This window comes from Barbus barbus (genome assembly GCF_936440315.1).
Source record: "Barbus barbus genome assembly, chromosome: 8".
In the NCBI taxonomy this organism is placed as follows: Eukaryota; Metazoa; Chordata; class Actinopteri; order Cypriniformes; family Cyprinidae; genus Barbus; species Barbus barbus.
The window spans coordinates 27292838-27317260 of NC_136736.1; the positions used below are offsets into that span (position 1 = coordinate 27292838).

Here is a 24423-nt window from a genome sequence, read left to right on the forward strand (position 1 = left end):
CCTGTTGGAAGAGAACATGTGTTAGTGTTTTGGAATAATTATTTGATTTTGAAACATGTTTGCAGTGTTTTGGTAGGCAGTGTATTGTGTTAGTGTATTATTGTATTTTGAAAATTTGTGTTGGAGTTTAGTTTACAATGGGTGATTTTGAGCATGAAATTAACCGTTTTGCGAATTGTGTGTTGTAGGTGTGTTGGTGCGTTAAGAGTTTAGAAAAATTGTCATAGCGTTTGTAAAAAAAAAAATTGTAAAGTGGGGGAGAAAATTCACAGGCCAAATTTGAACCTGATTCCTCTTGTGTGCTCATGTTTGCTTGCTTTTTGCTCATTCACATTCCTCCCTCTCTCCCTCCATCACTGAAGATAGTCGTTCTGGTTAGTAGTGTGTCTTGTGATGAACTCCAGAACGAAAGGAGATAAGAGGAGCCCGACCTCCAACAGTCACTTACTTGTTGGGATGATCTTCCCCAGCTCTGGCAGTGTCTGTGTGGGATAGTCGGGCCCAGAGGAGGGGGCAGATTGGCTGATAGCATGTCTTTGTCTGTGGTCATTCAGTCTTTCGCTGATATCTCTTGACCTCGTTTTTATCTGGGTGCTGTGCCTGTCTGACATTTCATGGTTCCGATCCCCTCTTTAACCTGCCCAACCCTCTTGGCTGTCGTGTGACTTGAGAGAAAGCAGATATCTTGTTCTTGGTATTTGGAGAATTTTGAAGGCGAACTCAGCGGTTTTCCACTGGTCACCACTACATTCTCAAAATGACAATGATGTGTTCAGAGACCCTTCAGGACTTAATAGCCAGAACCTCAAACAACATAGACATGTTCTGAGAGAACAGATATCTTTTTTTTGGATCTTTCACTGTAAGATTTTTTATTTAATTCTACATATGTATATACACACTACCAGTCAAAAGTTATGAATACATAATAAAATATTTATAGTCTCTCATGCTCACCAAGGCTGTATATATTGAATCAAAATACAATAAAAACAGAAATATTGTGGAAATATTATTACAATTTAAAATAACTGTTTTCTATTATAATATATTTTAAAATGTAATGTATTCCTGTGATGGCAGAGCTGAATTTGCATTAGAATGATTTTTGAAAGATCATGCAACACTAAAGACTGGAGTAAAGGCTGCTGAAAATTAAAATGGAAAACAGATATTTTACATTTTAAAATTGTAATAATATTTCACAGTATTACTGTTCTACAGCATTTTAAATACAACCTTGATGAGAGACTTCTTAAAAGAAATAAATCGTACTGATTCCAAACTTTTGATTGGTAGAGTGTATATATAATATATATGTGTGTGTACTATAGTGTAAAATATATTCATTAAAACAAACCTTTACTAAACTAAAGTTAGCAACCACGACCAGAGAAAAACATTACTAAATCAGTAAAGATCTCAATATCTCAATGGTGTGGATAAAACCCGACAGGATACTGGTCTAAATGGAGACCTCATCTTTACTTAAAAGCTGTCATTTTGTTATTGTGAAGACTCATTGTGTCCATTTGTGCAAGAAATAAGTAATTTCTACCATATTTGTCATCTTAGTAAGTAAAGTGCTTGATGTTTTTCTGTTGCTGATTAGTCATGCAGGAGTTTTCAATTCAAAGCCTTGTTTTTACATGCTGATTTTATCTATGGCATAAAACTGCATGGGTGTTTTTTTTTTTTTTTCTCTCTAATGGCCAATCAGGAACACTGGAGAAAAGGCCAGAGAAGTTTAATGTTCAAAACAGCTCTCTAATCACAGTCAGTGTGGCAGGACTGAATAAACATCCGCAATCAAAGTCTGTCATACTTGTGCTTATCATTTCAGGCCAAGAAGCAAACTATGTTCTGGATTGCTTTGAATGAAACTGTGAGCCTGTGATCTAATGTGTGTTATATAGAGAGAGACAGGAGACTGGGTGAGTTGTCACAAAGGACTGGATCTCAGTTACTAAGTTTTGAGTCGAATCACAAAAACGTGTTTTGTTAGCAGTGAACATATATGTGGGTTCCAGACACCTAGTTTCATTCCTAGAACATTTTTTGTAAATTCTGTCCTCCAAATTAAAATTCTAATAGCATTTTTTAATAGCATTTAAAATAAATCAAATCAAATAAATAAACTGTTGAGGAAACAAGTAAATACAGTAAAATAACACAAGTATTTTGTTCTTCAGCAAGTTGGTTGTCACATTTATATTTGGGCAAATTGCGAAAACAAAAACATTTTGTATGTTACCATTAAATTGTAGGGCATGTTGTCACAAAAGGTGTCTGTTCTGTATATATCATGAACTATATATTTTACGTGAGCGATAATTAGCCATGTAAATGTTCCCAAAACAATTTTGTAGTTAAGACTTACACAGATTTGACAATTAGTCCCGGTCTTACCTATATATTGTGTGTAATCTGTGTGCATTTGAGAAAGAATTATGTCAAATGACTACAGCATAAAATAATTCTGCACTTATAGACAGAGAGGCCACACAATTCGAAGCCCCAATTTTAATTAAATTAAGTCTTTTCAGCACTTTGTATTGGTTTATGGCAATATGGTATTTAGGAAACTATCCAATGGGCTACACAGGTTCAGAAAAAAGTATATTTATATATTATATATATATTATATATATATATATATGTAGGTTTATAGTTATTTGAAGCATTAAAAGAGAACAGTACACACTTGCACACGTGAAGATAACCACAATGTCAGATGAAGTATCCGTAGGCCAATGAGAGGACAGAATCGTCTTTTCTTTTCTTTTTTTCTTTTTTTTTTACTTTTTCCATTTTTTTGTCCCCCGCATCCACGCTTTTTCTAAAGATAGTAACTTCAGAAGAACACTTGACCACACTGATTAAGAAGAAAAAATAAACAACTATAGAAAACAGTCAAGTCTAAAACGGATAGTTGAGTTTATAATGCACATAGTTTGGGCTGCTCTTTGTACAGTACGTTTGTACAGTGTGTATGCGTGTGTGTTTGTGTGTGTGTGTGTGTGTGTGTGTGTGTCGAAACGGGTAAAGGGCTCAGATAGTTGGTATAGTTTACAGTGGACTGTAAACAGAGACACATTGATCACAGAGCGGCGAGAGTGAAGAAACAACCGTGTCCATTGATCATCCATTTTTCTCCTTTTGTCTCTCCATCACTCCTAATCCTCTTTTTGAGCTCTCTCTCTCTCTCTGTTCTTCCCTCTTCTCATCCAGTTTTTCGGAGGAGATTTGGCGAGGATTCTCAGTCCTGCTGAGAATTCTCAGGGTCCTTACGTCATTGGATCGCATCTGATTTAATCTGTTTCAGACGTCCGACAGAGCTGGGAACGACCAGATCGTCCATGATTGAGTTCAATAAAAAAAGAAACGAAGGGAAGTTTAAAAAAAGAAACCCTTGATGCTTTTGGCCGGTTGCGTTACTGTGCAAACTCACGCTTTTTCAGGAATGTCCACGCGGAAGGTGCTAGGAAATCCTTTTGCGTGCTATAGGGTAAAGAACAGGAGAACACATGAATTGTTATTGTTAAAATCAGATTCTTACCAGTCCAAACATTATTTTCCCAAACTGAGTCTGATCTCACAAGGAAAAGCATCGTTGTAGCTGCATTTATCCATGCACCACAAAAGCATCACTCATAGTTCAGACAATTACAGAAGAAAAAAAAGTGAGAACTGTATAAATGTTCTTTTGTGTGGTTGTCAGTCAAATATAGCACATAAAATGCGTTTTATATCATTTGTGCTGTGTTGAGAATTCTTTACCTAATTTGGTGTTAACGGTCAAAATTGACCAGGCTTTTAAAAATTTTTTATAATTTTTTTAATATGCTATATTCACCAAAAAAAAAAAAAAACTTGTTTTCTTTGTTTTACTGGTTTTGTGTTTATTTTTGGAACTGATTGATCCCAGGCCTCATTAAACTGGGCTTATGCTGTTTTTGAAAGAAAAAATAATTATTTGTGGTTCATTTTGGCAGTATTCAGTCAAAAACTGAGATGCATAAACTCTAATAATTAAGCTAATTGAAAGGAAACAAGTTAATGAAGACTGAATCCAGTATTTGGAAATAATGTAGCATAACAAGAGATTTATAAGTTATTAAAAGGCCTGTTATTTTTTGACTGGGAACACTACAAGTGTAACAAGGTAGGGGAAAAAATCTCAAAAAAGTACCAAAAAAAAAAAAAGCGGGGAAGTGGTTAATGAAGTTGCTATGTGCGCAAAGACCATAAGTGTTGTGCAAAAATGTTGGCTAGCATTTTTAGGAAAAAGAGAATCCTATCTGGGTCAAAATGAATAATATATATAAAGTATATAGCATATACAATGTAATAGTAACTTCAATATTTCATCTACCTTTTATTTATTTTATTTTTTTTGTAATTATGATCAAATTTAATATCATGTAAAATTGAATGTAAGTTTATTGAATATAATTTTAGATTTGTATTTTTATTTTATTAATAATTTTATGTAATAAAATATGATCAGAAACTGACATTCTGACATCAGAAACTAATCAAGGCTTTACAGAACCCTTTGAAACACCTTAAAAAATAATTTGACATTTTGGTGGTTTTCTGATAAACGTCCGTATTGTTACATTTTCTTGTGAGAGTGTAACCCAAAATTCCCAGTTATAAAAAGAAAAATGCAGTTATGCAAATAGCCTAGAGGCGGGGCTTGTGGATATAAGGTTCGTCATATCCACATGTCTGGAAGAATACAAACACATGCACATGCACACTTAGTCTCCGCCCACAGGAGAGCACACAGTGTACACTTGTTCTTGCTTTAGTGCAGTATTAGTTATACTGCATTAAAGCACATACACTAACAAAGTGCTGGATCTGTCAGCGGCTGTGAGCGTACACTACCACAGTTTGCATGCTATAATCAGAGGCGAGGAGGCAGGGCGCTATGACTGTCGCAAGTGTGATTACAATAGAGCTGTGACATATGGTGATTAGAACAGACATGGATGAAAAACAGGTAGATATTGTGGGATTTTATAAGGTGTAAATGAAAGCTGGAAAATAACTACTGCCATTCTTTATGGCATGCCATACATTTTTATTTATTATGGCATAAACATGCTACATGATGGCGGAAAATGTGCTAAATTGTGATTATTGGAGATGCAGAACCATGTGATGAGATATAGGCATGTTGTATAGACAAACCATGTGTCTTACATGATTATGATGAAGATAGATTTCAGCTTGAGGAAAAGTCACAGCACAAAGTATGTGTTATGTAGGTTTGGATGACAAATTAGTAGCAAATTCAGCATTCATAATCCAAATTTGTAATAGGATGTTTTTTCACCAGTGTCTTCAGATGCTTTGGGGAGAATTTAGAGGGCAGGGAGAGGACAAAATGTTGGACACAACTCCACACTTTCACTCAAAAAAAGTCCTTTATTGATATGTCCATATATTATACATTTATTTATTTTTTGTTTGTTTTTTTGTCATTTTGCTCTTGAAGGAAAGGGGAAAACTAATTGGAAAGTAAGAGAATAGGTCAATAGAAAGGGTGTTTTGAGAAATGGGATTACATATTTATTTAGAAATATAAATAGTTCTATATAAACAGAGCCATGGATTAGATTTGGAAAAGAGATAACGGCAGTGGATCAGATCTGGGGTGGGTGGGTGGGGGGGGGGGGGGGGGGGGGTTCAGAAATCGTACATTTTGAGTGAGTACTCACACAGATAGTTGGGTTTGTAAGGCGCTCGGGGGCTTGGTAAGAGTGTGTGTAGCTCGTGGCGTGTGAGCGTGCCGTGGTGTGACTTGTCTTTGCCGAACGTGGAGAATGATCTATCATCGACCCGATTGCACGCATCGCCCGGAACCACGCTCTCCTGTACCTCAGTGTCCGGCACCGCGTCCATTCCCGGGACGTGCAGGTTACTACGGTAATCGGCGCCCTGGCGACTGTCGCCAGGCATGAAGGAGGGCATCCAGCAACGGTCGGAGTGACCCAGAGCCTTGCACTCTTCAGTGCAGTTGGAAAAAAGATCAGCTCCTGTGAAAGACCGAGGAAAGATGAGAGGAAATGTTAGCAAAGATCATGTAGAATGATATATAATTAATGGTGTTACTATTTTAACTATATTTAAAAATAGAATTAAAATGAAATTAAATGTTGTAGTATAATTCAAAATAAATCGTATCATTTCTAGAAAATGAAATGACATTTCTGCCATTATTTACTCATGTAAACATCATTCCAAACCTGTATGACTTAATTTGTTCTGTAGATAAAAAGGAATAGATCCATGCAATGAACAAAATAATATAAAAATAAATTTGACTTTTATTTATATTCTATTTATTTATATTATATATATATATATATATATATATATATATATATATATATATATATATATATATATATATATTATTTTTTGTTTAGAAAAATGTAAGTCACAGATTTGAAATGGGTAAATGATGACAGAATTTAAATTTTTAGGTGAACATTCCCTTTAAGCTTAGGGATTTTAGTAGTACTTTATTAAAATGAGTACTTGGACACATAATTTTTGGACTGTTGAACCGTAAAATAGTGAAAAAATCTAAATAAAAAAATCCCACAGATTTACATTTAAACAGAGATTTAAGCCATATAGGGACCAGAATATCTTGGCGATTATAATTGTGATCTTTCACCCAAAACATCTAAACAACTCCCAAACATAGTCACAACACCCTAGCAACATGCCGGTGAGTTTTATACATGTAAACACTGCTCGCATCTTAAAAAAAAAAAAAATGTGTTTGTAATGTTTCAGAATATCTTTGATATAAAAGCAAAAAAGACCGTGCATAATGGTCTAAAATGAATTAAATTAGCATGTGTGTGGGAGCGTCAACATCCCCCTGTCCACGTTCCGAGATCTATTTAGAAAAAAAGATGTTTTATGGAGGCTACACGCTTCCTCGCACCGAGATCTTCTGCTTTCACTTTATCTGCTGCTCTCCTGTGTAACAACCCGATGTCAACAGTAACACAAAGGCAAAATTACTATGAATTATCCAGAACGCGGAGTCTGAAATTATTCATATTTGAATGGAGATTATTTAACCAGACAGATTGCGAGCTTTTTATTCGTTTTATAATCAACTGCAGTCATTGTCAGGCTTCAGCAAAGCACGGTAATTGACTGGAAGGCGGCCCACTGAAAGACGGATAGTTATAAACACAAAGCAGTGAACTCTCCAGGCCTTTGTTTCTCCCTCTCTGCCTCTCCCTGTCCCTCCCACCAACCAATATTAAACGAATCTGCTGTGATGTTTTCATGCTGTTAATTTCACGGTGTCTCATCCTCCGGTCTCTCAAGTCCTTCGTACAAACACTAGGCAACGCAACCAAAACTAACAACACTGGGAGAAAAAGTCCTCCAAACACACTGGCTCACACATACATGCTCTTGCTTTCTGACTAATGACTACACAGAGCATGATAATTAGCTGGTTTCAGAGGAAGAGAACGAGAGGGGAGCTTGAAAGGGAAATAAATGAAAGAGAGGGGCAGAGAGCAGCGTGGCGTCACACTGAACTCTAATAAAGGCCTCTGGATTCAACCCCAGCATGAGGTTCAGTGATACAGGGAGCTTGAAGACCAATTCAGAATTTGGATGGAGAAGATGACCCCATTAATACAGAAATAGCAGTTAAGGCTTAGTGGTTATGTGCTCGACATCACAATTCATAACTATTTACGTTTGAGGCTAATTCTTATGAATTCGTACAATCTCATACATCTCATTCTTATATCCCAGTCACAATTATTAATAGAGGTGGACCTTCATGCTATTTTTTTTTTTAAAAGTCATACATTTTTGTACAGCAATTTGTAACTATGTTTTGGTGAATTCGTGGTTAATTCGTATGAATTCATACACTCTCATTTGTACGTTTTGCTTGTGTCCCAGTTACAATTATAAATGGGGTGGACCTTCATGCTTACTTTTAATATATATATATATATATATATATATATATATATATATATATATATATATATATATAAATGTTTGTACAGCAATTTATATTTACATTTTGGCAAATTGGTGGCTAATTCATATGAATTTGATATATTTTAATTTGTACTTTTTCGTATAGTCTGCTTGTGTCCCACTTATTATGTTAAAGAGTTGACCTTCATGCTGTCTTTTTTTCTAAAATCTTAAATTTTTCATACAGTTCACATTGAAATTGCACCTTGTAAAATCCTGTGGTCATGTGGGCTTTGACACATCGAGTAAGGTGCTCATGAGGGAGATACAGGTTTGAGTCCACCCCATGTTCCTGTGCTAACAACATTGTTAACAACTTTGTATTATTTCCCTCTGATTTTTTGGGGTAGTTAATGGTTAGGTATCTTAACTGTGGATCCTCATCTACTGACTAGGAACTGCACTAGTAAAATATGTGCTAAGCTTCAAAACAAAGGTTAAGGATTTGGAAGTTTGGACTTGGAGAAAATGTAGGAGTAGGGATCAGAGTTGAGCCTTGTTTATACTGACGCATTTGACCCAGCATTAACCATCACAGATGCATGTGCACGTCACAGCATTTATACCTCATGTGCACTGCATTGCACAATTCTCTGCTAAAGAGTATTATTTTTATTCAGTCAATTATGTATATAAATACTCTTTATAAGGAGAACAAGTGAACAGACAAATTTCACAGTGTAGTCAGAAACATTGTGCTTTTAAAATTATTTTAAGTAATTCTCTGCCTGAAAAAGTCCAACACAGGTCTATCTGCTCAACCAGCCTTCCCTCAAGTTTGGTTTGCTGAATATGAAATTCCAAGCACCCATTGATATCACTGTTGGTGTGCACATCTTTTTGCTTGTGCATATGCATCAAGCATAAACCTGGACATTGCTTTGAATTTGGATGGAGTTTGGACTGTGTTTATTTGACAGAACTCTAGTCCCAGGACCAACAAAACATGATCCAGGAGTATACTCTGCAAAATCACAGTCAAGGTGAGCAGCATAATATGGTATGGTATGTTCTATTATTCAGCACCTGCAAGCCCTGTCTTAATATATTACATGAAATATTAAACTCCTAATTTTTTATTAATGATAGAAATCATATTAGCTCTTTTATCATTATACCACAATTAAATAAGTTATTACTATGTCATTAGGTGTTCTGCACTAATGCCTAATAGGTACATTGTTTTAACTGGTAATAACTTGTCAATTATTTTGTAGTTTTTCCCCGTTTACACAATATCACATTCTATCCTGCTAATTTGGTTTTAATTTTAAGAGACATGCGCTAAAATCGTAGTGCTACATGACTTTCATATTTTGAAATGTGATATTTTATATATCGAAACATAACATTTCAGTGATGAGATCCAGCAGCTTTAAATACCACCTGGATTGTATCAATGTTGCCACGTCCTGTCACATGACACTTCCTCAAGATTTAATTTTGTGCTTAATGTTTCTTATACATTCCATATACTGCACTGCACTGGACGTTCCGGTGGCTACTGAGGATATATGTGGAAGCAATTGTTCATTGCCATGGATAGCAGCAGCACAAACTTCTTCAAGTATTAGAAATTAAATTGATGAATTATGTGATGTTTTGTGGCATTTAATCAACTTATTTCAGTTTAAAATACCCTATATTGTTTTATTAAAATACTCTGTCTTTCACTGATAGGGATGACTTTCAATCCTGCTGTGTAATAAATAATCAAGTTATATCTGACAAAAGTGCCTAGGCCTGACCAGTGTGTATGTCTTCTATATACTTCTTAAATTCCTTCTAAAAATACAAGTGTATTCTTTTTTTATTTACAGAGTTCCATAAAAGGAATGACCCATATAAGAGTGAGGGAGTAGGAGCAGATACGTACAGTGATGCACAAGGTCAGATTCAAACAGGTACACCAAGGAAGACCAATTTAAAAGAGGAAATTTGAAGGGAATTAAAAAAAAGAGGATGAAAGAGTCTGTAGGCTGATATGGGAAATTGATACAAAGGTAAAGACAAAGGCCAACAGAGGAGGAGAGGGAGGGGGTGGATGCATGTCAGATCAATCTCTAATATCTAATTCCTCGTGGCAGAAGCTCTTCTGAGTGAGATCAAATCTGCCCTTCTGATAAAGCTGACCATATTATGAGTGTGTGCGTGTTTGTGTGTGTATTGATGCCAAAATGAACACACAAGCGAATAATGATTTATTAGTGCAGAACTGTTGTAATGATTTGCATAGGTGACCAGGAAGCATGTTATTAGCGTGGCTTTGGGACCTGCAGATATATGCATAAAGTGCTACTCTGACCCATAGTATGGAGCTTATTAGTATTGCTATAGGGGACTTTCAATAGATGATGAAGTATTATTTAGTGATCAAAGTGTCTGGTTATGTTGTGCACAAAGTAAGCAGCTTGTTTGCAATGGCTCTTTCATTTACTGGACAGCACAGAAATTGCAAAATAAAGTTATTTACTCTCCAGGCATAAATGTACACTAAAAGTAGGACATGAGACACCAACCCTACTCTTTCATTGCTTATAAGTTGCTCTTTTTTTAAGTATCAAAACTTAACATAGTTAACATAGAGCTATAAAATGAAGATACTTTAGTTAATCTTGAAATCTCTGTTTGTTTATTGCTGACTTTGGTGTCTTGGTACAGTTTTTGACATTGCTGAGATCTCTTATGAAACTCTAGAGGAGGAATATGTGAGATTGCTAGCGTATTTTTCTCAGGAGAGATCTGAGAAGCTTAAGCAAAAGTCTCCATTTGCTCTCTGTATCATTGCTGTCAGGGATAAGCAAAGTTAAAGAGATTTCTTATGTGATTCTTCTTTCCTTCGCGCACCTCAATACGTCTAATCTTACAGACGCAACATCTGAACCCACATTCAGCTCACATCTCTGCTAAGATGAGTTGTTAAATCCATAGATCACTTCCACAACCTATCCACTTTGTTATTTCACCATTATATCAGGGTGATATATATGGACAGATATATGCGGATGTACACAGTGGCGTGAATCTCGTTAAAGCAGGGATCCCAGTCGTTTGTGACATCATCAATATTAAGTACACAGATAAACCTGACTGCATACAATCAAACTCAATGTAATTAGAGCAGCGGACTCTAAATATCCCCACCGAGCGAGCAGACAGAAGCTCACAGCATGAGGTTCACATCGATATCACAGTCACACGCAGAGACTCATGTAGAACATGTAGGACCTGATATCATTTCATCTGACTGAGGTCTGCTTTTGTAGGCTTTGTGAAAAAGAAAACTACCGGATTGGCATGTTCTGAAGGAAATGCTAGTGACAGCAAAATAATAGTGTTTTATGAATTTAGCATAATATAGTGGTAGAATAATATCCTGATGTAGATTTGAATCCTGGTTAGCAGAACAGAATCAAAATTCTTGGAGATTGCAAGGTGATGGAGAATATATATGCAAATGTTGGCACACCGAAGCAACAAATTGGAAGGGATTTTTAAGTTTTAAATACTGTTACAATTATTTACCCAGAACATCTTTGATTTCATGCATTGATTTTGAAGGGATTGAGATTTCGGTAACACTTTATTTTAAGGTCTCTTAACTAGTTGCTTATTAGCATGCATATTACTAGAATATTAGCCCTTTATTAGTAGTAATTAAGCACATATTAATTCCTCATTCTACATGACCTTATTCTACATCCCTAAATCTACCCAATACCTAAACTTAACATCAACTACCTTATTAACTAATAATAAGCAGCAAATTAGGAATTTGGGGAAAAAGTCGTAGATAATAGTGAATAAGTGTTCCCTATTCTAAAGTGTTACCGAGATTTCTGTATCTTTACTCTGATTTATGTACAACCCATTAAAAGCATATTTATGATGGAATTGTGAATCTAAATCATTAAAAAAGATACAAAATGATGAGAAACTTTGTGAAAAAGTAATATACTGCAGTCACAGCTGCTTCTATACAGACTGGATTAGATTTCTCAGAGGACCCTGAGTTAACAGCAATGGTTGTGGAAGAAAAACAGACATTTTCAATTTGGATGGGATTTAAATCACAAAGTATGTCTGTGAAACACAAAATGACCATCCTTGGGGAAAACAAGTCCTATTCAAATGAGGATTAAGGTTGAAATTATGTAGAAAACAAAGTTTGAATGCAGTCATTAAATGGTTCAATCTGAGTTAAATGCTGAAATTTGGGCTGATAGTTCAGCATTAGTGCTCTTTGGATAAAAAGAACATGACAATGCAGCATCCATTTTGCATTGCAAACAGTGCACCTCGAGGATTTTAATTTTTTTTAGCTGTCAAGAGAAATTTGAGCTGTCTGAATAATTGCGGTTAAAATCTAACAGCGATATGGTTCAGCAAACTGCATTTGCACTGTTCATGCCATTATTCTGCAATACAATACATCCTCGCAAAGACTAGTGTAGTAGGTTGTATGCCATATACTAACACCTGCACTTCATGGCCAATAAATAAAGAAAGAAAGAAAATATCTACATAATTGCCCATGAAATCCTACAATTGCAGACCTATATTCGATTAGATATTTGATATCCTCAGTGCAGCTGGGAGCTTTATTGAAAACATTAACGATCTGACAAGATCCTGGACTCTGGGGCTGCAGATATCTAGAAAAAAAGAGATGCTGCGTTGAGTACAGACACACTGACTAACTAAGCTGTTCTCCATCAGGAAGTGCTCCGCATCCCACTGTGTGCGTGTTATTTTTGTCTCTTTCCGCTTCTCTTGCATTTTCTCTTCTGGAGACCTCATCACATCTTTTATCAATGGTGTGCAAAAGTATCAGAACGAAAATGAAAAACACTGCCAAAGCCCTGATGAGCAGAATTTCCCTTCAGAACACCTGTCGTCGGGCTGACCAAAGACCTGAGCTCACATGCTGAGGACGAGAGTTTTTGCTATAGGGTTGGGAGGAAACTTTTTTTTTATTTATTTTTTTTTTTTTTATGAGTGGTGGTGTGGTGTGACGAAACACTGCATGACTGCTTTTGTCACATTGTATTTAACACAGAACTTCATACTGAGCGAGCTGAAGCAATAATCCAAAGAGCAAACAGCTGTTTAGAGGGATAAATTTATCATTTAAAAAATATTCTTGTTGCATAGTATTTTCTATTTTGTGTAGCAAAATATGATAAATGGTATTGTGTCTATATTTTCGACTGCATGAGAAAATAATGTATGCTGTTTTGTAATTTAATTGTACTTTGAGATCTTTATTGTAAGATAAGATAAGATAAACTTTATTGTCCCGAAGGAAATTTGAGTTGGACACATACAATGCGATATCTGCTGTTTTACACAAATAACATACTACGTACATTTAATACCTACAGCAACCCCTCTCTGCCCTCCCCACGATATATAGTGAACCACTAATTTGTATAAACTGCTAAATAAATTATATCATCTGATATACATTTAAAAAGATATTGCACCCCGATAATACCTAAGTATTTATTTACCTTTTGTTAATAGCTTGTAGTGTAGCTGACTACTTTTCCAGAGGGTAGCTTGACTAGTTGAACTACTTAAAATGATGAATGCCTTGTACAGTTTCTAAGCTATAAACTGTGTGTATGTGTGTGTGTGTGTGTATGCTTGCAGAGCAAATGGAGTTGCCTGATTGGGATCTGATAGCATTAAATTACAGCGACAGAAGTGATTTGATTAACGTCATCACCACACATCCCTCATTTATAGATAATCATCAATCTATCGCTCACTCGTGTTAATCTAATTGTACAATTTGTCACGCCTCTGTCTCTTTGCAAACAAATGCAGATGTAACAGTCTAAAAAATGGCCTTTCTTTGACCCCAGCTCTTCTAGCTTGACCCTCATGCTCATCTGAGAGACCCCAAAGACATTTAAATAGCTCGACAGATAAACATTACTTTAAATATTATGCTTTTCTAATCTTACAAGAAAATGATGAAGAAAATTTCAGCTATTTTAAAATGTTTCATTAAAATCTCACATTAATTACATCAGTACATACACCTTCTATTCAAATGTTCATGTGTTTTGAAAAGTAAAATAACCCAAGTAAGTTAATGCTAGCAAATGGAGTCTTTTTGTAAAGTGTTACCTATTATTTTTTATATTTTCATCACTAGGATCTCTATTATAGCAGTAGAGTGCATTACATAACATGAGGGTTAAAATGCTTCTTTGTCTTTATCTTCTATCCTTTGGCTGGGATTCTCTTAATTTAGTCTGATATCTCCAAATTGATGCTGTAAGAACAAAAAGAGGTGAGGTAGGGATGTGTGAAGGAGATAGCAAGTGTGTGTGTATGTAAGTGGTTGTTAATGCAGTGGTTCTACCTCTGTCAGTGTCCCAGGCCTTCATCTTAACCTTGCTGTGATAATTGGCTATGCGGAGACAGGCACTGAAATGGGAGTGCAGAAACTGCGAGCTTGCCAACACATACCCAGAGGAGAGCAGGGAAGGAAAGGACACACACACACATCTTCTCATTTTACCACTTTGATGCTCTAATAAGTTTTCAAATATTCTCAATCGCTATGCATTGAGAAAGGCCTTGTGAATGGCCTTTTTCATACTGTAGTTACCTAAATTGTGAATCCATGCTCCTTTCAAGAATTGGTATTCCATTGCGCGTGTCGCATACGTAATATCTGGCAACCCATCATCTAACTGTTTGCCAAACCGAAGGCTGAATGTCATGATTCTTTGGAGAGAAAGGTCAAAGCCTTATCCAGTCGAAGACGTAAGGCTCCACCTTGATCAATAAACGAGCAGCAATCAAATATAGAACTTGAAAGTCAAAAAAGCTCATCAAATTTAATATAAATAAATAAAAATAAACAAAATCAAATCAAATTCGTCTCTAACAAACGATTGCCATTTCGTCGTGCTTGACTCAAACGTTATTGGCATTTAATATGAATGGAAAAATAATTGTGTTTGGGGGGTGTAGGTGGGGTGGTGGGCAGCTGTTTGGATTCGTTACCGTGGAAGCTTTCAAATACTCATTAAATGCTTTAGAAAGCCTGTCCATCAGACAAGCCAGACTCCTTCGCGGCATTGACTGAAATCCGTTTAGCTCTGTTGACAGATGTATAATTTCCACGCAGTCCCTATATTGATCCACTGCTGGAATCGGTTGAAGGCTTGTCACGTTGCTTTCAAAGCCAAGATACGTACAATTTCCCAGTGGCTATCGCTGCCTATGTTTCTCCTCAGCATTCATTCCCCAGGTGCCTTTCACTCCTCTATGCTTCTTTCAAGTCTAGCGTGAGGTCAACAGTAGGTGAGAAACTCGTAATCAACTCACCTGCTGTGTGGCCCCGGTTGGTGGCGTCATGGTCGCTGTCTCCCTGCTCGCTATCTCCATGTCCGCTATCTTTAGAGCTGACGATATCTGCCTCTTGAAACGCTGAACTATAAGGGAAATTTTATGGTTTAGTACTCATTTGGTAATTGGAGCTTTGTACTGCTTTTTCCCATTAGAAATATTGATTGTTTTGGTTATTTAACACTTTTGGCATAGTTTAGACTGCCGATTAAATTCAATATCCAATTCTGTATCAGCCTCGTGCTGTGTAGTATCAAACATTACGATGACACATGCAACGCTGAGTCAGATTTTGTCATTTTGGCTAGGCGCCACATCATTTATACCTCTCTTTATCTCAGCATGGAGTTTATTCTATTTAACCATATTTTGGAAACAATTTTGTACCCAGGAGTGAGATAAATCTGACAAAAAATCTGTCCTCATTTGTAAAAACAAGTTTTTTTGTTTTTGTTTGTTTAATTGTAAAAATATAGAAAGGTTTCAGGGTCAGGGTTAGATTATAGTATTTATAACTAGTTGTGTATAAGACATAAGTCTATGGAATGTTCCCATTTATATAGCTACTGTAAGTAAATGTGTGTGTACCTACTTAACCAGTTTGTACCCAGACATGAACTAAATCTCCAAGAATCTCCATTTGTAAAAACACTATAAAGATAATGTAAATAATTTGTAAAAAGATAAATTAATAAATTGTTTTTAAAAAGCATATAATGAAACCTATTATTATTATTATTTAATGTAAAAAGGCAGACATTTTCTGTGAGGGTTAGGTTTAGGATAGAATATAAAGTCTGTACAGTATAAAAATAATTATGTCTATGGAAATTATCCATAAAACATGAAAATGCAATGTGTGTGTGTGTGTACATTGTATTTACTCAGTAATCTCACCTGTTAACACGACGGGGCCTATCCACCAGGTAGCTAAGCTCAGTTCTCTGGTGCTTGGTCTAAAAGACAGCAACAACAATAATAAATAGTAATAGTAATAATGATGATGATGAGCAAGTTAATTTGATATTCTGCATTTGTCATTAAAACACTGGTCAGGCCTCTGTTCTGCTCTGTCCATGCACTAGAGCACCTCAACCATAGAACCGCCTTTGTTCCACTGATACCCAGCGACTGTGTGCTTAGCATACTTAAACCCTCGTCCAATATACTCCCCCCTCCCTCCTCAGACTTAACTCCAGGGCTACACCCTTTCAGAGAGTGCCAGGGGATAGTAAGGTAGACCTTGTCGGATGTGGGGCTCACTTAAGATAACATGGCTTGTCTCCGAGGCAAAAAGGAAGATGCTAGTATCAGAGCAGAAATTTTATATCAGCTTGCAACCACCCTCAACATTCACATCCCCCATATATTCCTATTATTGGTCAATCGATATAGGAATTTCATTGATTGATTCTGAAATGTTTACATTTGGTTTCTATCCAATCTTGAATATGTGGTTACATCCTTCTATGTAACTGACCCTGAAATGCTGTAGTGTAATTAAAGCAACTGAAAATAGCACTACAGCCCCAAGCTACCTTTAAAAGCACTCTGTGTCATAAGCAAGCAGATGATTACAATCTGACATTACAAACACAGGAAGCTGAAAGATCACCACTGAATAGCCTCTTAAGGTACATATAGGGTATGTACAGACAGATGTTTCCATCCACAGAACTACTCACAAGAGTATATATATATATATTATTTATACTGCTTAACGCCTTAGCAGTCTTATATATATATATATATATATATATATATATTTATTTTATTTTTTTTTATTTTTTTTTTTTTTTATTTATTATTTATTTATTTATATGAATATATTAAAGTACAAAGCTACATAAAGTGATAAAAAAAAAAAAAAAGAAATCCTAAGATTTAATATGGTAATGTTAATATGGCTATTGCTTGCTAATGATGTAAGCATCCCATACTGAATTAAGATAAAGTGTTGCCCTGATAGGTAATAAAATGTGTTTTCACCTCGCTGGATAAAATGCTCCCGTTTGAGATGATATCTGGTTGCTGATCAGCGTATCCGGTAACGATTGCCCCGCACGGGTTGTGCTCTGTGTCTGTGCTCCGGGATGGGCTGCACGGTTTAAGGAACATCAGGTCTGTTTTGGCGGACTCCGGAGTCAGGCACACCTGGTAGCAGTAGTTCTGGTTCTGGTGGTGCGAGCCGAAGCTGCCTGACTCCTCCACCGGCACCTGTGCGGTACTGGCCACGTTAGTGCTCTGGACGAGCATGATGTCCGATTTACTGAGCTTCTTCTTGCGCCCGCGCGCTTGGCGACCGCAGCACTGACAGCACGAGTCCCCCGGTATGCACGTGTAGATGTTCAGTTTCTTGTCCTTCTGGCAGCGCACCGCCAGCACGATCATTGCGAGGAGGAAGATGAAGGACACGGAGCCGAGGGCGATGATGAGGATGAGCGTGAGGTCCAGCGAGCCCTCTTTGGACTTGACCGACCCCCGGTCGCCGCTACGGCCCTCCACTATGCTGTCCACCAGCACTATGTTGATGCTCGCAGAGGACGAGAGCGGCGGCTGCCCGTGGTCGCGCACCTCGATCAACAGGTCGTACGGGTGCGGCGGGTCCCGTTTGCTAGATACCCGGCGCGCGGTGCGTAGCTCACCGGTTCTCCAGTCCATCCGGAACATCCCGAGCTCGTTTCCTCGGAGGATGCTGTACGATAGGCGCGCGTTCTCACCGTCATCTGCATCCGTGGCCACAATACGGGTCACCAGGTATCCCGGCTCGGCTGAGCGGGGCAAATGTTCCCTCGCGGTGCCGTTTTTGCCCAGAGGCGCGATTATAGAGGGGGCGTTGTCGTTCTGGTCCACTATGATGACATTAACGGTGGCGTTGGCCGTTAACTCGGGCGCGCCGGAGTCTTTGGCATGCACCATAAAACTGAACTCTTTTATTTGCTCGTAATCAAAAGAGCGCAGCGCATACAAGTAGCCGTTCTCAGAGTTGATTGACACGTAGGTTAAGATGGACATGCCCTGTATTTCGCACTCCAATATGGAGTAAGTGACATAGGCGTTCTGTCCAACATCAGGGTCCACGGCGCTCACCGCGTAAATGTAAGCGCCCGGGACGTTATTCTCCGTCACGTACACGTCGTAAACCGACTGCATGAATCTCGGCGCGTTGTCGTTTTCGTCCGAGACGTGCACTTTGATGGACTTGCTTGTGGAGAGAGACGGCACCCCCTTGTCTTTGGCGACCACCGTGAGCGTGTAAGACTCCGCTTTCTCGCGGTCCAGCGGACCGTCCGTGACGATCGTGTAATAGTTTTTGAAAGACGACTTGAGTTTGAACGGAACCTCGCCGTGCAGCTCGCAGGTCATCTGTCCGTTGTCGCCGGAGTCACGGTCAGTGACGCTCAGCAGAGCGATCACCGTGCCCGGGGCAGCCTGCTCACTTACCAACTCCGTGACCGTGCTGAAACTAATCTCAGGCGTGTTGTCGTTCACGTCGATGAGTTTGACCAGAACTTTGCAGTGCGCGGGCACGGCGTTCGGTCCCATGTCTTTAGCCTGCACGTAGATCTGATGCGTGCTGCTCTCCTCGTAATCCACCTCTCCGGTCACTTCAATCCTCCCGGTGCGCGAGTCGATGTTAAACAGATCCCGAATGCGCGGCGGATTGTGACTACTTAGAGAGTAAACAATCTCTCCGTTCTGGCCCTCGTCCATATCAGTGGCGTTGAGCTGAATAACGAGCATGCCAACTGGGGAGTTCTCGCGCAAACTCACAGAGTAAACGGATTGATCAAACGTGGGCGCGTTGTCGTTGGAGTCCAGCACTTTAACCACTAGCAGTGCGGTGCCGGTCTTCTGCGGCTGCCCTCCGTCCACGGCGGTGAGCACGTACCTGTGCACCGCCTGCTGCTCTCGGTCCAGGGGTTTCTCCAGCACGAGCTCCGCGAAGCGGTTGCCGTCGCCTTGCATCTGTACGTCCAAATAAAAGTAGTTGTTAGTGGTGATGGCGTATGTGTTCAAGGCATTAGTCCCCACGTCAGGGTCGAAGGCGTTCTCCACCGGGAAGCGGGTGCCCGGTGTGGCACTCTCGGTGATCTCCACGGTGATGTCCGTCTCTGGGAAACTCGGCGGATTGTCGTTAATATCCATGACCTCGATCTCGACGCGGAACAGCTCGAGCGGGTTCTCCAAAAACACTTCGAGGTGCAGGAGGCACGGGACGGTCTGACGACATATCTCCTCTCTGTCGATGCGCTCGTTCACCACCAGCGCTCCGTTCTCCAAATTGACCTCCAGGTACGGCGTGCGCGAGCTAGGCACGGTCTGGAAACGGCGCGCGGAAAGTTTGGTGATGTCCAGCCCCAGATCTTCGGCGATATTTCCCACAACCGTCCCGCGCTCCTGCTCCTCCGGTACAGAGAAGTGCAGCTGCGATAACCCTCCATCCAAGATAGAGAAAAAGATAAATAGCAAAATCATCTCCAAACAACAAGTGCACTCCTCTTTATTCCCTCGCTCTGTCTTGACACCGTTTCTTCTCCAGTCACAGCTTAGGAATTACCCATCGCTTTGGTCCAAGAAAACATATGCGCTGTGCAACTTCCCAAACGAACAAGAAAGCTCCCATACCATGTCGCCATATGCGCAAGATATATAGCCATTTTATATAATGCTGTCTCAAGGAGAGCTGAATTTAGTAGTCCGTGCGTCACAGCAAGACATTGCAGAACCTACAGATGCCCCTATCCTTATTACTGAGAAGCAAAATCTTTCCAAAACTCTTTTTCTTAGTAAGTGGGTAAATCAAATTAAAATTAAATCCTGAACGCGAGATATTGCAAACAAATAACACTTTTCTACATATAGTTGTCTAATAGTCCATAATATCTGCGGGATGCTTAGTAATCCGTAGGTCCCCTCTTCCCGAATTCTGCAAGGAGAGTGAGCATCAGTGCGTTGTTTTGCGCAGAGCTCTTGCCACCAGCAGCCAATGGACGGCCCGGACTGCCAGCGCTGCATCAGCCGATTCGACCCAGTGAGCGTCAATCAGACGCTTCCTCCCTCCTCAACGCGCCCTCACATCCCCACTCCAGCTCTCTTTAAACGGAGAATGAGAATTGATTTACATGTCTTATAAAGTCAAACAGTCGCATTCAAGGTAAATATTAGCACTGGAGAACGCGATTCACAGTGGACAGAAATCCTTCTGCAGTTGTTTTTTTATCAGTTTCTAGTCCTCTTCAATTTATTTGTCATTATAAGAAATGTAAGTGCGTGTGTGTGATATATGACTATAGTTAGCAATATGATGAATGTGATACTTATTTAAGAAGCAAATTATTAATGATGACATTTGAATGTTTTGAATCTGAAGCACGGAAAGTGTACTCTTTAGTATGCAGTTCACGAGCGCGCATGCCGAGACCGCGTGTATGTGGAGGAATCTGTAAAAAAAAATTCTAGTAATTTCAGTGTGGGGAAAGATAAAAATGCTTCAGTAAAAGCTTGCTAACTGGATGTCACCTTATACAGTAGGTAAAATAGGCTATGTGTTATATCTCAGATTAATTATATTTACTCATAAAAGTATATACATATGAAAATACTTTTAAGTATAAAGTATGAATCTCATTATAACTGTTGGCCAAATACCATTTTTATAAGCTACCTTTAGTATTTTATATCGTTAGTGTTTATTGCATTAGTTAAGCGTGTTACCTAGTAATTGTAACACTGTAGCGCTTTGTCTTTATTATTATTGGTTACAAGCTTTAAGTGAATGGCCTTCAATTATACCACTAGATTTATCATCAGTACACTTTGCAGTAACAAACAGATTTTAATAGCTCAAATTGGTATTAACTACACAATTTAATGACAACATACATGTCATCCCATATCACTTCTTTTCCTGCAAAGAAGGCAGGGTTTTAAACGAAAATGTAAAATTTTTCCAGTGTGGCTTCTGCGTCTGTTTGCATCTAATGAGATTCTGTCATCCGATTGTTTACCAATAACAAGATGTATCTCTCTCCTTCTTTCCTTCCGTTTTATCTCTTTCTCAAGCCTGCTGTAAGGTTAAACTGATTGTTTTATACCAAGAAACAAACTCTCATTCGGAATGCTCTCCCTTCCTTTCCTCCGTTATTAACACGGTAATGTGTGGGTGCTGTTAAGCTGTTGTCACGCGGTTACCAAGTTCTCTTCGTGTCGCAACGAGTTGAAAGCTCTCGCGCTGTACGTCTCTTCTGTGTGCACTATACGCCCTCTAGCGGAAGCGCAGCGACCTACCGGTCTGTGTGAGAAGAGATTTCAGGGACAAGATGGATAGCCTATTATTATGTGTTTTAATTGTCACCTCAAGGGCAAATTTAATGAATAATGCATGTTATAATATTGTAGGCTACTGATTTGAGTTATGGTCTAATTCCCTGACAGTTCTAAACAACCGACAGTGCTTTTATCTCAGGGATTTTGAGAGGAAGCTCTCAACAAAGATTGTAGTATTACAAAAAAGCTTCTATTTACCTGAAAGGTGTTTGTTGCTCTTTATAATTCGAGATTGGCCTCACATTAGAAAGCTCACAGGCATCGGTTTCTCGACATCAGATGAATTTCAACAAACAACAGCGCCTCCAAGCGGTCTGTTAAATCTTCTGATGTCGCCCCGTCATGCTGCTGGAGATGATTATCCGGGCTATAAGGAGATGTGTATAATTAAGAAGCTATAATGCGAAAGTAATTTTGAGCAGCTGTAAAATAAGCATTTATGATTAACACTGTAACTCTTGCAGCGTGGAGATGATTAGCTACACTTTTAAGAGAGACACAGATACAGGAACTCATTGATGGAAATAATGAGATATTCCTTTCAGAAAATAATTCTACTAGGATCGTGATTTGCAGAAAGTATGTAATGAATAATAAACAGTCAGATGGTCATTAAATAAACCCTGAATGGGTGAACAGTCACCCTAAAGGATTTTTGGGGGTGTATGCCCTAATTATTATATGACCTATAACATGGAAGATAAATGGGCATGAAATATTGATCCGAGTTGGAATTGTTTTATTAGCTTACTTTTAGGGTCCACAGAGAGACAGAACAAGAGGAAAACATGGTTTGTCTGTCACGCTGTCTTTCTTTTTTTTCAGATGTAGTGATTTGTGTTTCATTCATCAATCAGAACGTCATGGCAGGAGGATGATATGGGTGTGGGACTATACCACTCTTTCTCTTCCTCCTTGACCTTACGCACTAAACAAAAACATCTATTAAAATCAGCACTCATGCGTTTGCGTCAGAGAGGAGGACAGAGGTAATGAATATCGTGCCATTTTGAGAAATGAAATGATGTTTGCCAAGATATGACATGATGAGCATCTGCCGATTCTGCCAGCAGCCAAGCAATAATTGTTCTCTTTTCATCTCTGTCTCACTTTCTCTTTCTCAGCAACATTATTCTGCAAAACGATGTCTGGAATGAGATGGGCCTTGGCGTGTTTGATTTTGTGCAGTGAATATCAAACTCTTTAAAAGATTTAAACCTCACTCATCCCTCCCAAATCCCACCTCACACTACTCAGCGTGGAATAACGGTGTTGTTCAAATATGATGTGAGAACATTGAGATTGAAGTCAAAGTTTACTGACACTAAACCAGACCAATTCTCTGTTAAATGGGCTATTACACTCACAACAGCCAGCGAGTGTTTGACCGGGTAAGACTTCATTACAGATTTCATTCTCGCCCAAGGTGTAGGATCTGTATAGCTGTCATTGATTGCATGAATGTGCGGGTTAATTGGCTTTTGGAGTGGGTTCTCTGTGAGTTCGCTCAGCATAAGTAAGATTTTTATGAATAGAGAATCCTCTTCTGGATGCATGCTTGTGTAGGATTGAGGGTTAAGGTGAGGGTGTGGGTGTTTTTGATTCTGAATATGACTGTTGCACCATTGTGATTCCTACTGAGCGACCCTGAACATCCAACAATTAGTTTAATTATTGTGGCTCAATAATGGATGTAACCGATTTTCAACATTTACTTCAAGGTCAGCTGCTGTCTTACAACGTGCTTCTATTACTTTTAGATAAAAATGGTAAGTGTTTTCTACCAGCTGATTTTACACTTTCGCATTCAAGTGGTCTTTATTTAAAAAGTGTTTTGTTTTTTTGTAAATCTAACAGTGTAGCTCTGTGATGTTTAGGGTTTAAAGGAATAGGTCACTTATAAATGAAAATTGGCTGGAAATTAACTCGCCCTCAGGCCATCCAAGAGGTAGATTTGTTTCTTCATCTGAACAGATTTGGAGAAATTTAGCATTACATCACCTGCTCACCAGTGGATCCTTTTGCAGTGAGTGGGTGCTGTCAGAATAAGAGTCCAAACAGCTGATAAAAAGCATCACAATAATCCACAAGTAATCCGCATGACTCCAGTCCATCAGTAAATATTGTGTGAAGTGAAAAGTTGTGTTTGCAAGAAATAAATCCATCATTAAGACGTTTTTACCTTCATACTGTTTCAGGCTAAAAAACAAGTCCATTTCATTCTCCAGTGAAAAAGTAGTTTTGTCTGAATCGGGGGAGAAACATGCACAGATCAAGCATCATTTACAAGTGAAAATGGTTCAAAACACCTCTAACGGACTTGTCGTTTGGCCAAAGTGGTTTAAAGTTAAATGCCTTAATGATGGACACTTCTTGTGGATTATTGTGGTGTTCTTATCAGTTGTTTGAACTCTCATTCTGGCACCAATTCACTTCTAAGGATTCATTGATAAGCAAGTGATATAATGTTAAATTTCTCCAAATCTATTCTGATGAAGTAGCAAACCCATCTACGTGTTGGACGGCCTGACAGTGAGTGAATTTTCAGCAGTTTTTCATTTTTTGGGTGAAAATCATTGTGTTTAAGAGAGGTCCATACTGAAATAGCTTCTTTGTGTGTGTTGGTCCATTTTTAAATGATATTCTGTAATGAAGTGACTCTTGAAGAGTCTTCGA

At 38.5% G+C, this 24423-nt stretch overlaps 1 protein-coding gene across 3 annotated transcripts; it reads right to left on the minus strand.

Moving 5' to 3' along the window:
- Nucleotides 1–2817: 2817 nt before the first annotated feature.
- LOC306873970 (protocadherin-10-like) lies at nucleotides 2818–20364 on the minus strand. 3 transcript variants are annotated; one of them, XM_079423595.1, is made up of 5 exons: nucleotides 17407–20364; nucleotides 16315–16373; nucleotides 15397–15503; nucleotides 5893–6050; nucleotides 2818–3501 (listed from the first exon to the last, which is right to left on the minus strand). In XM_079423595.1, the coding sequence occupies exons 1-5, from the start codon at nucleotides 19894–19896 to the stop codon at nucleotides 3448–3450; spliced, it is 2868 nt and encodes a 955-aa protein (XP_079279721.1). In that variant the 5' UTR covers nucleotides 19897–20364; the 3' UTR covers nucleotides 2818–3447. The 3 variants fall into 3 exon arrangements, with proteins under 3 accessions (XP_079279721.1, XP_079279720.1, XP_079279719.1); XM_079423594.1 differs by having other exon boundaries at nucleotides 5733–6050; XM_079423593.1 differs by lacking the exon at nucleotides 2818–3501 and having other exon boundaries at nucleotides 5423–6050.
- Nucleotides 20365–24423: the final 4059 nt, after the last annotated feature.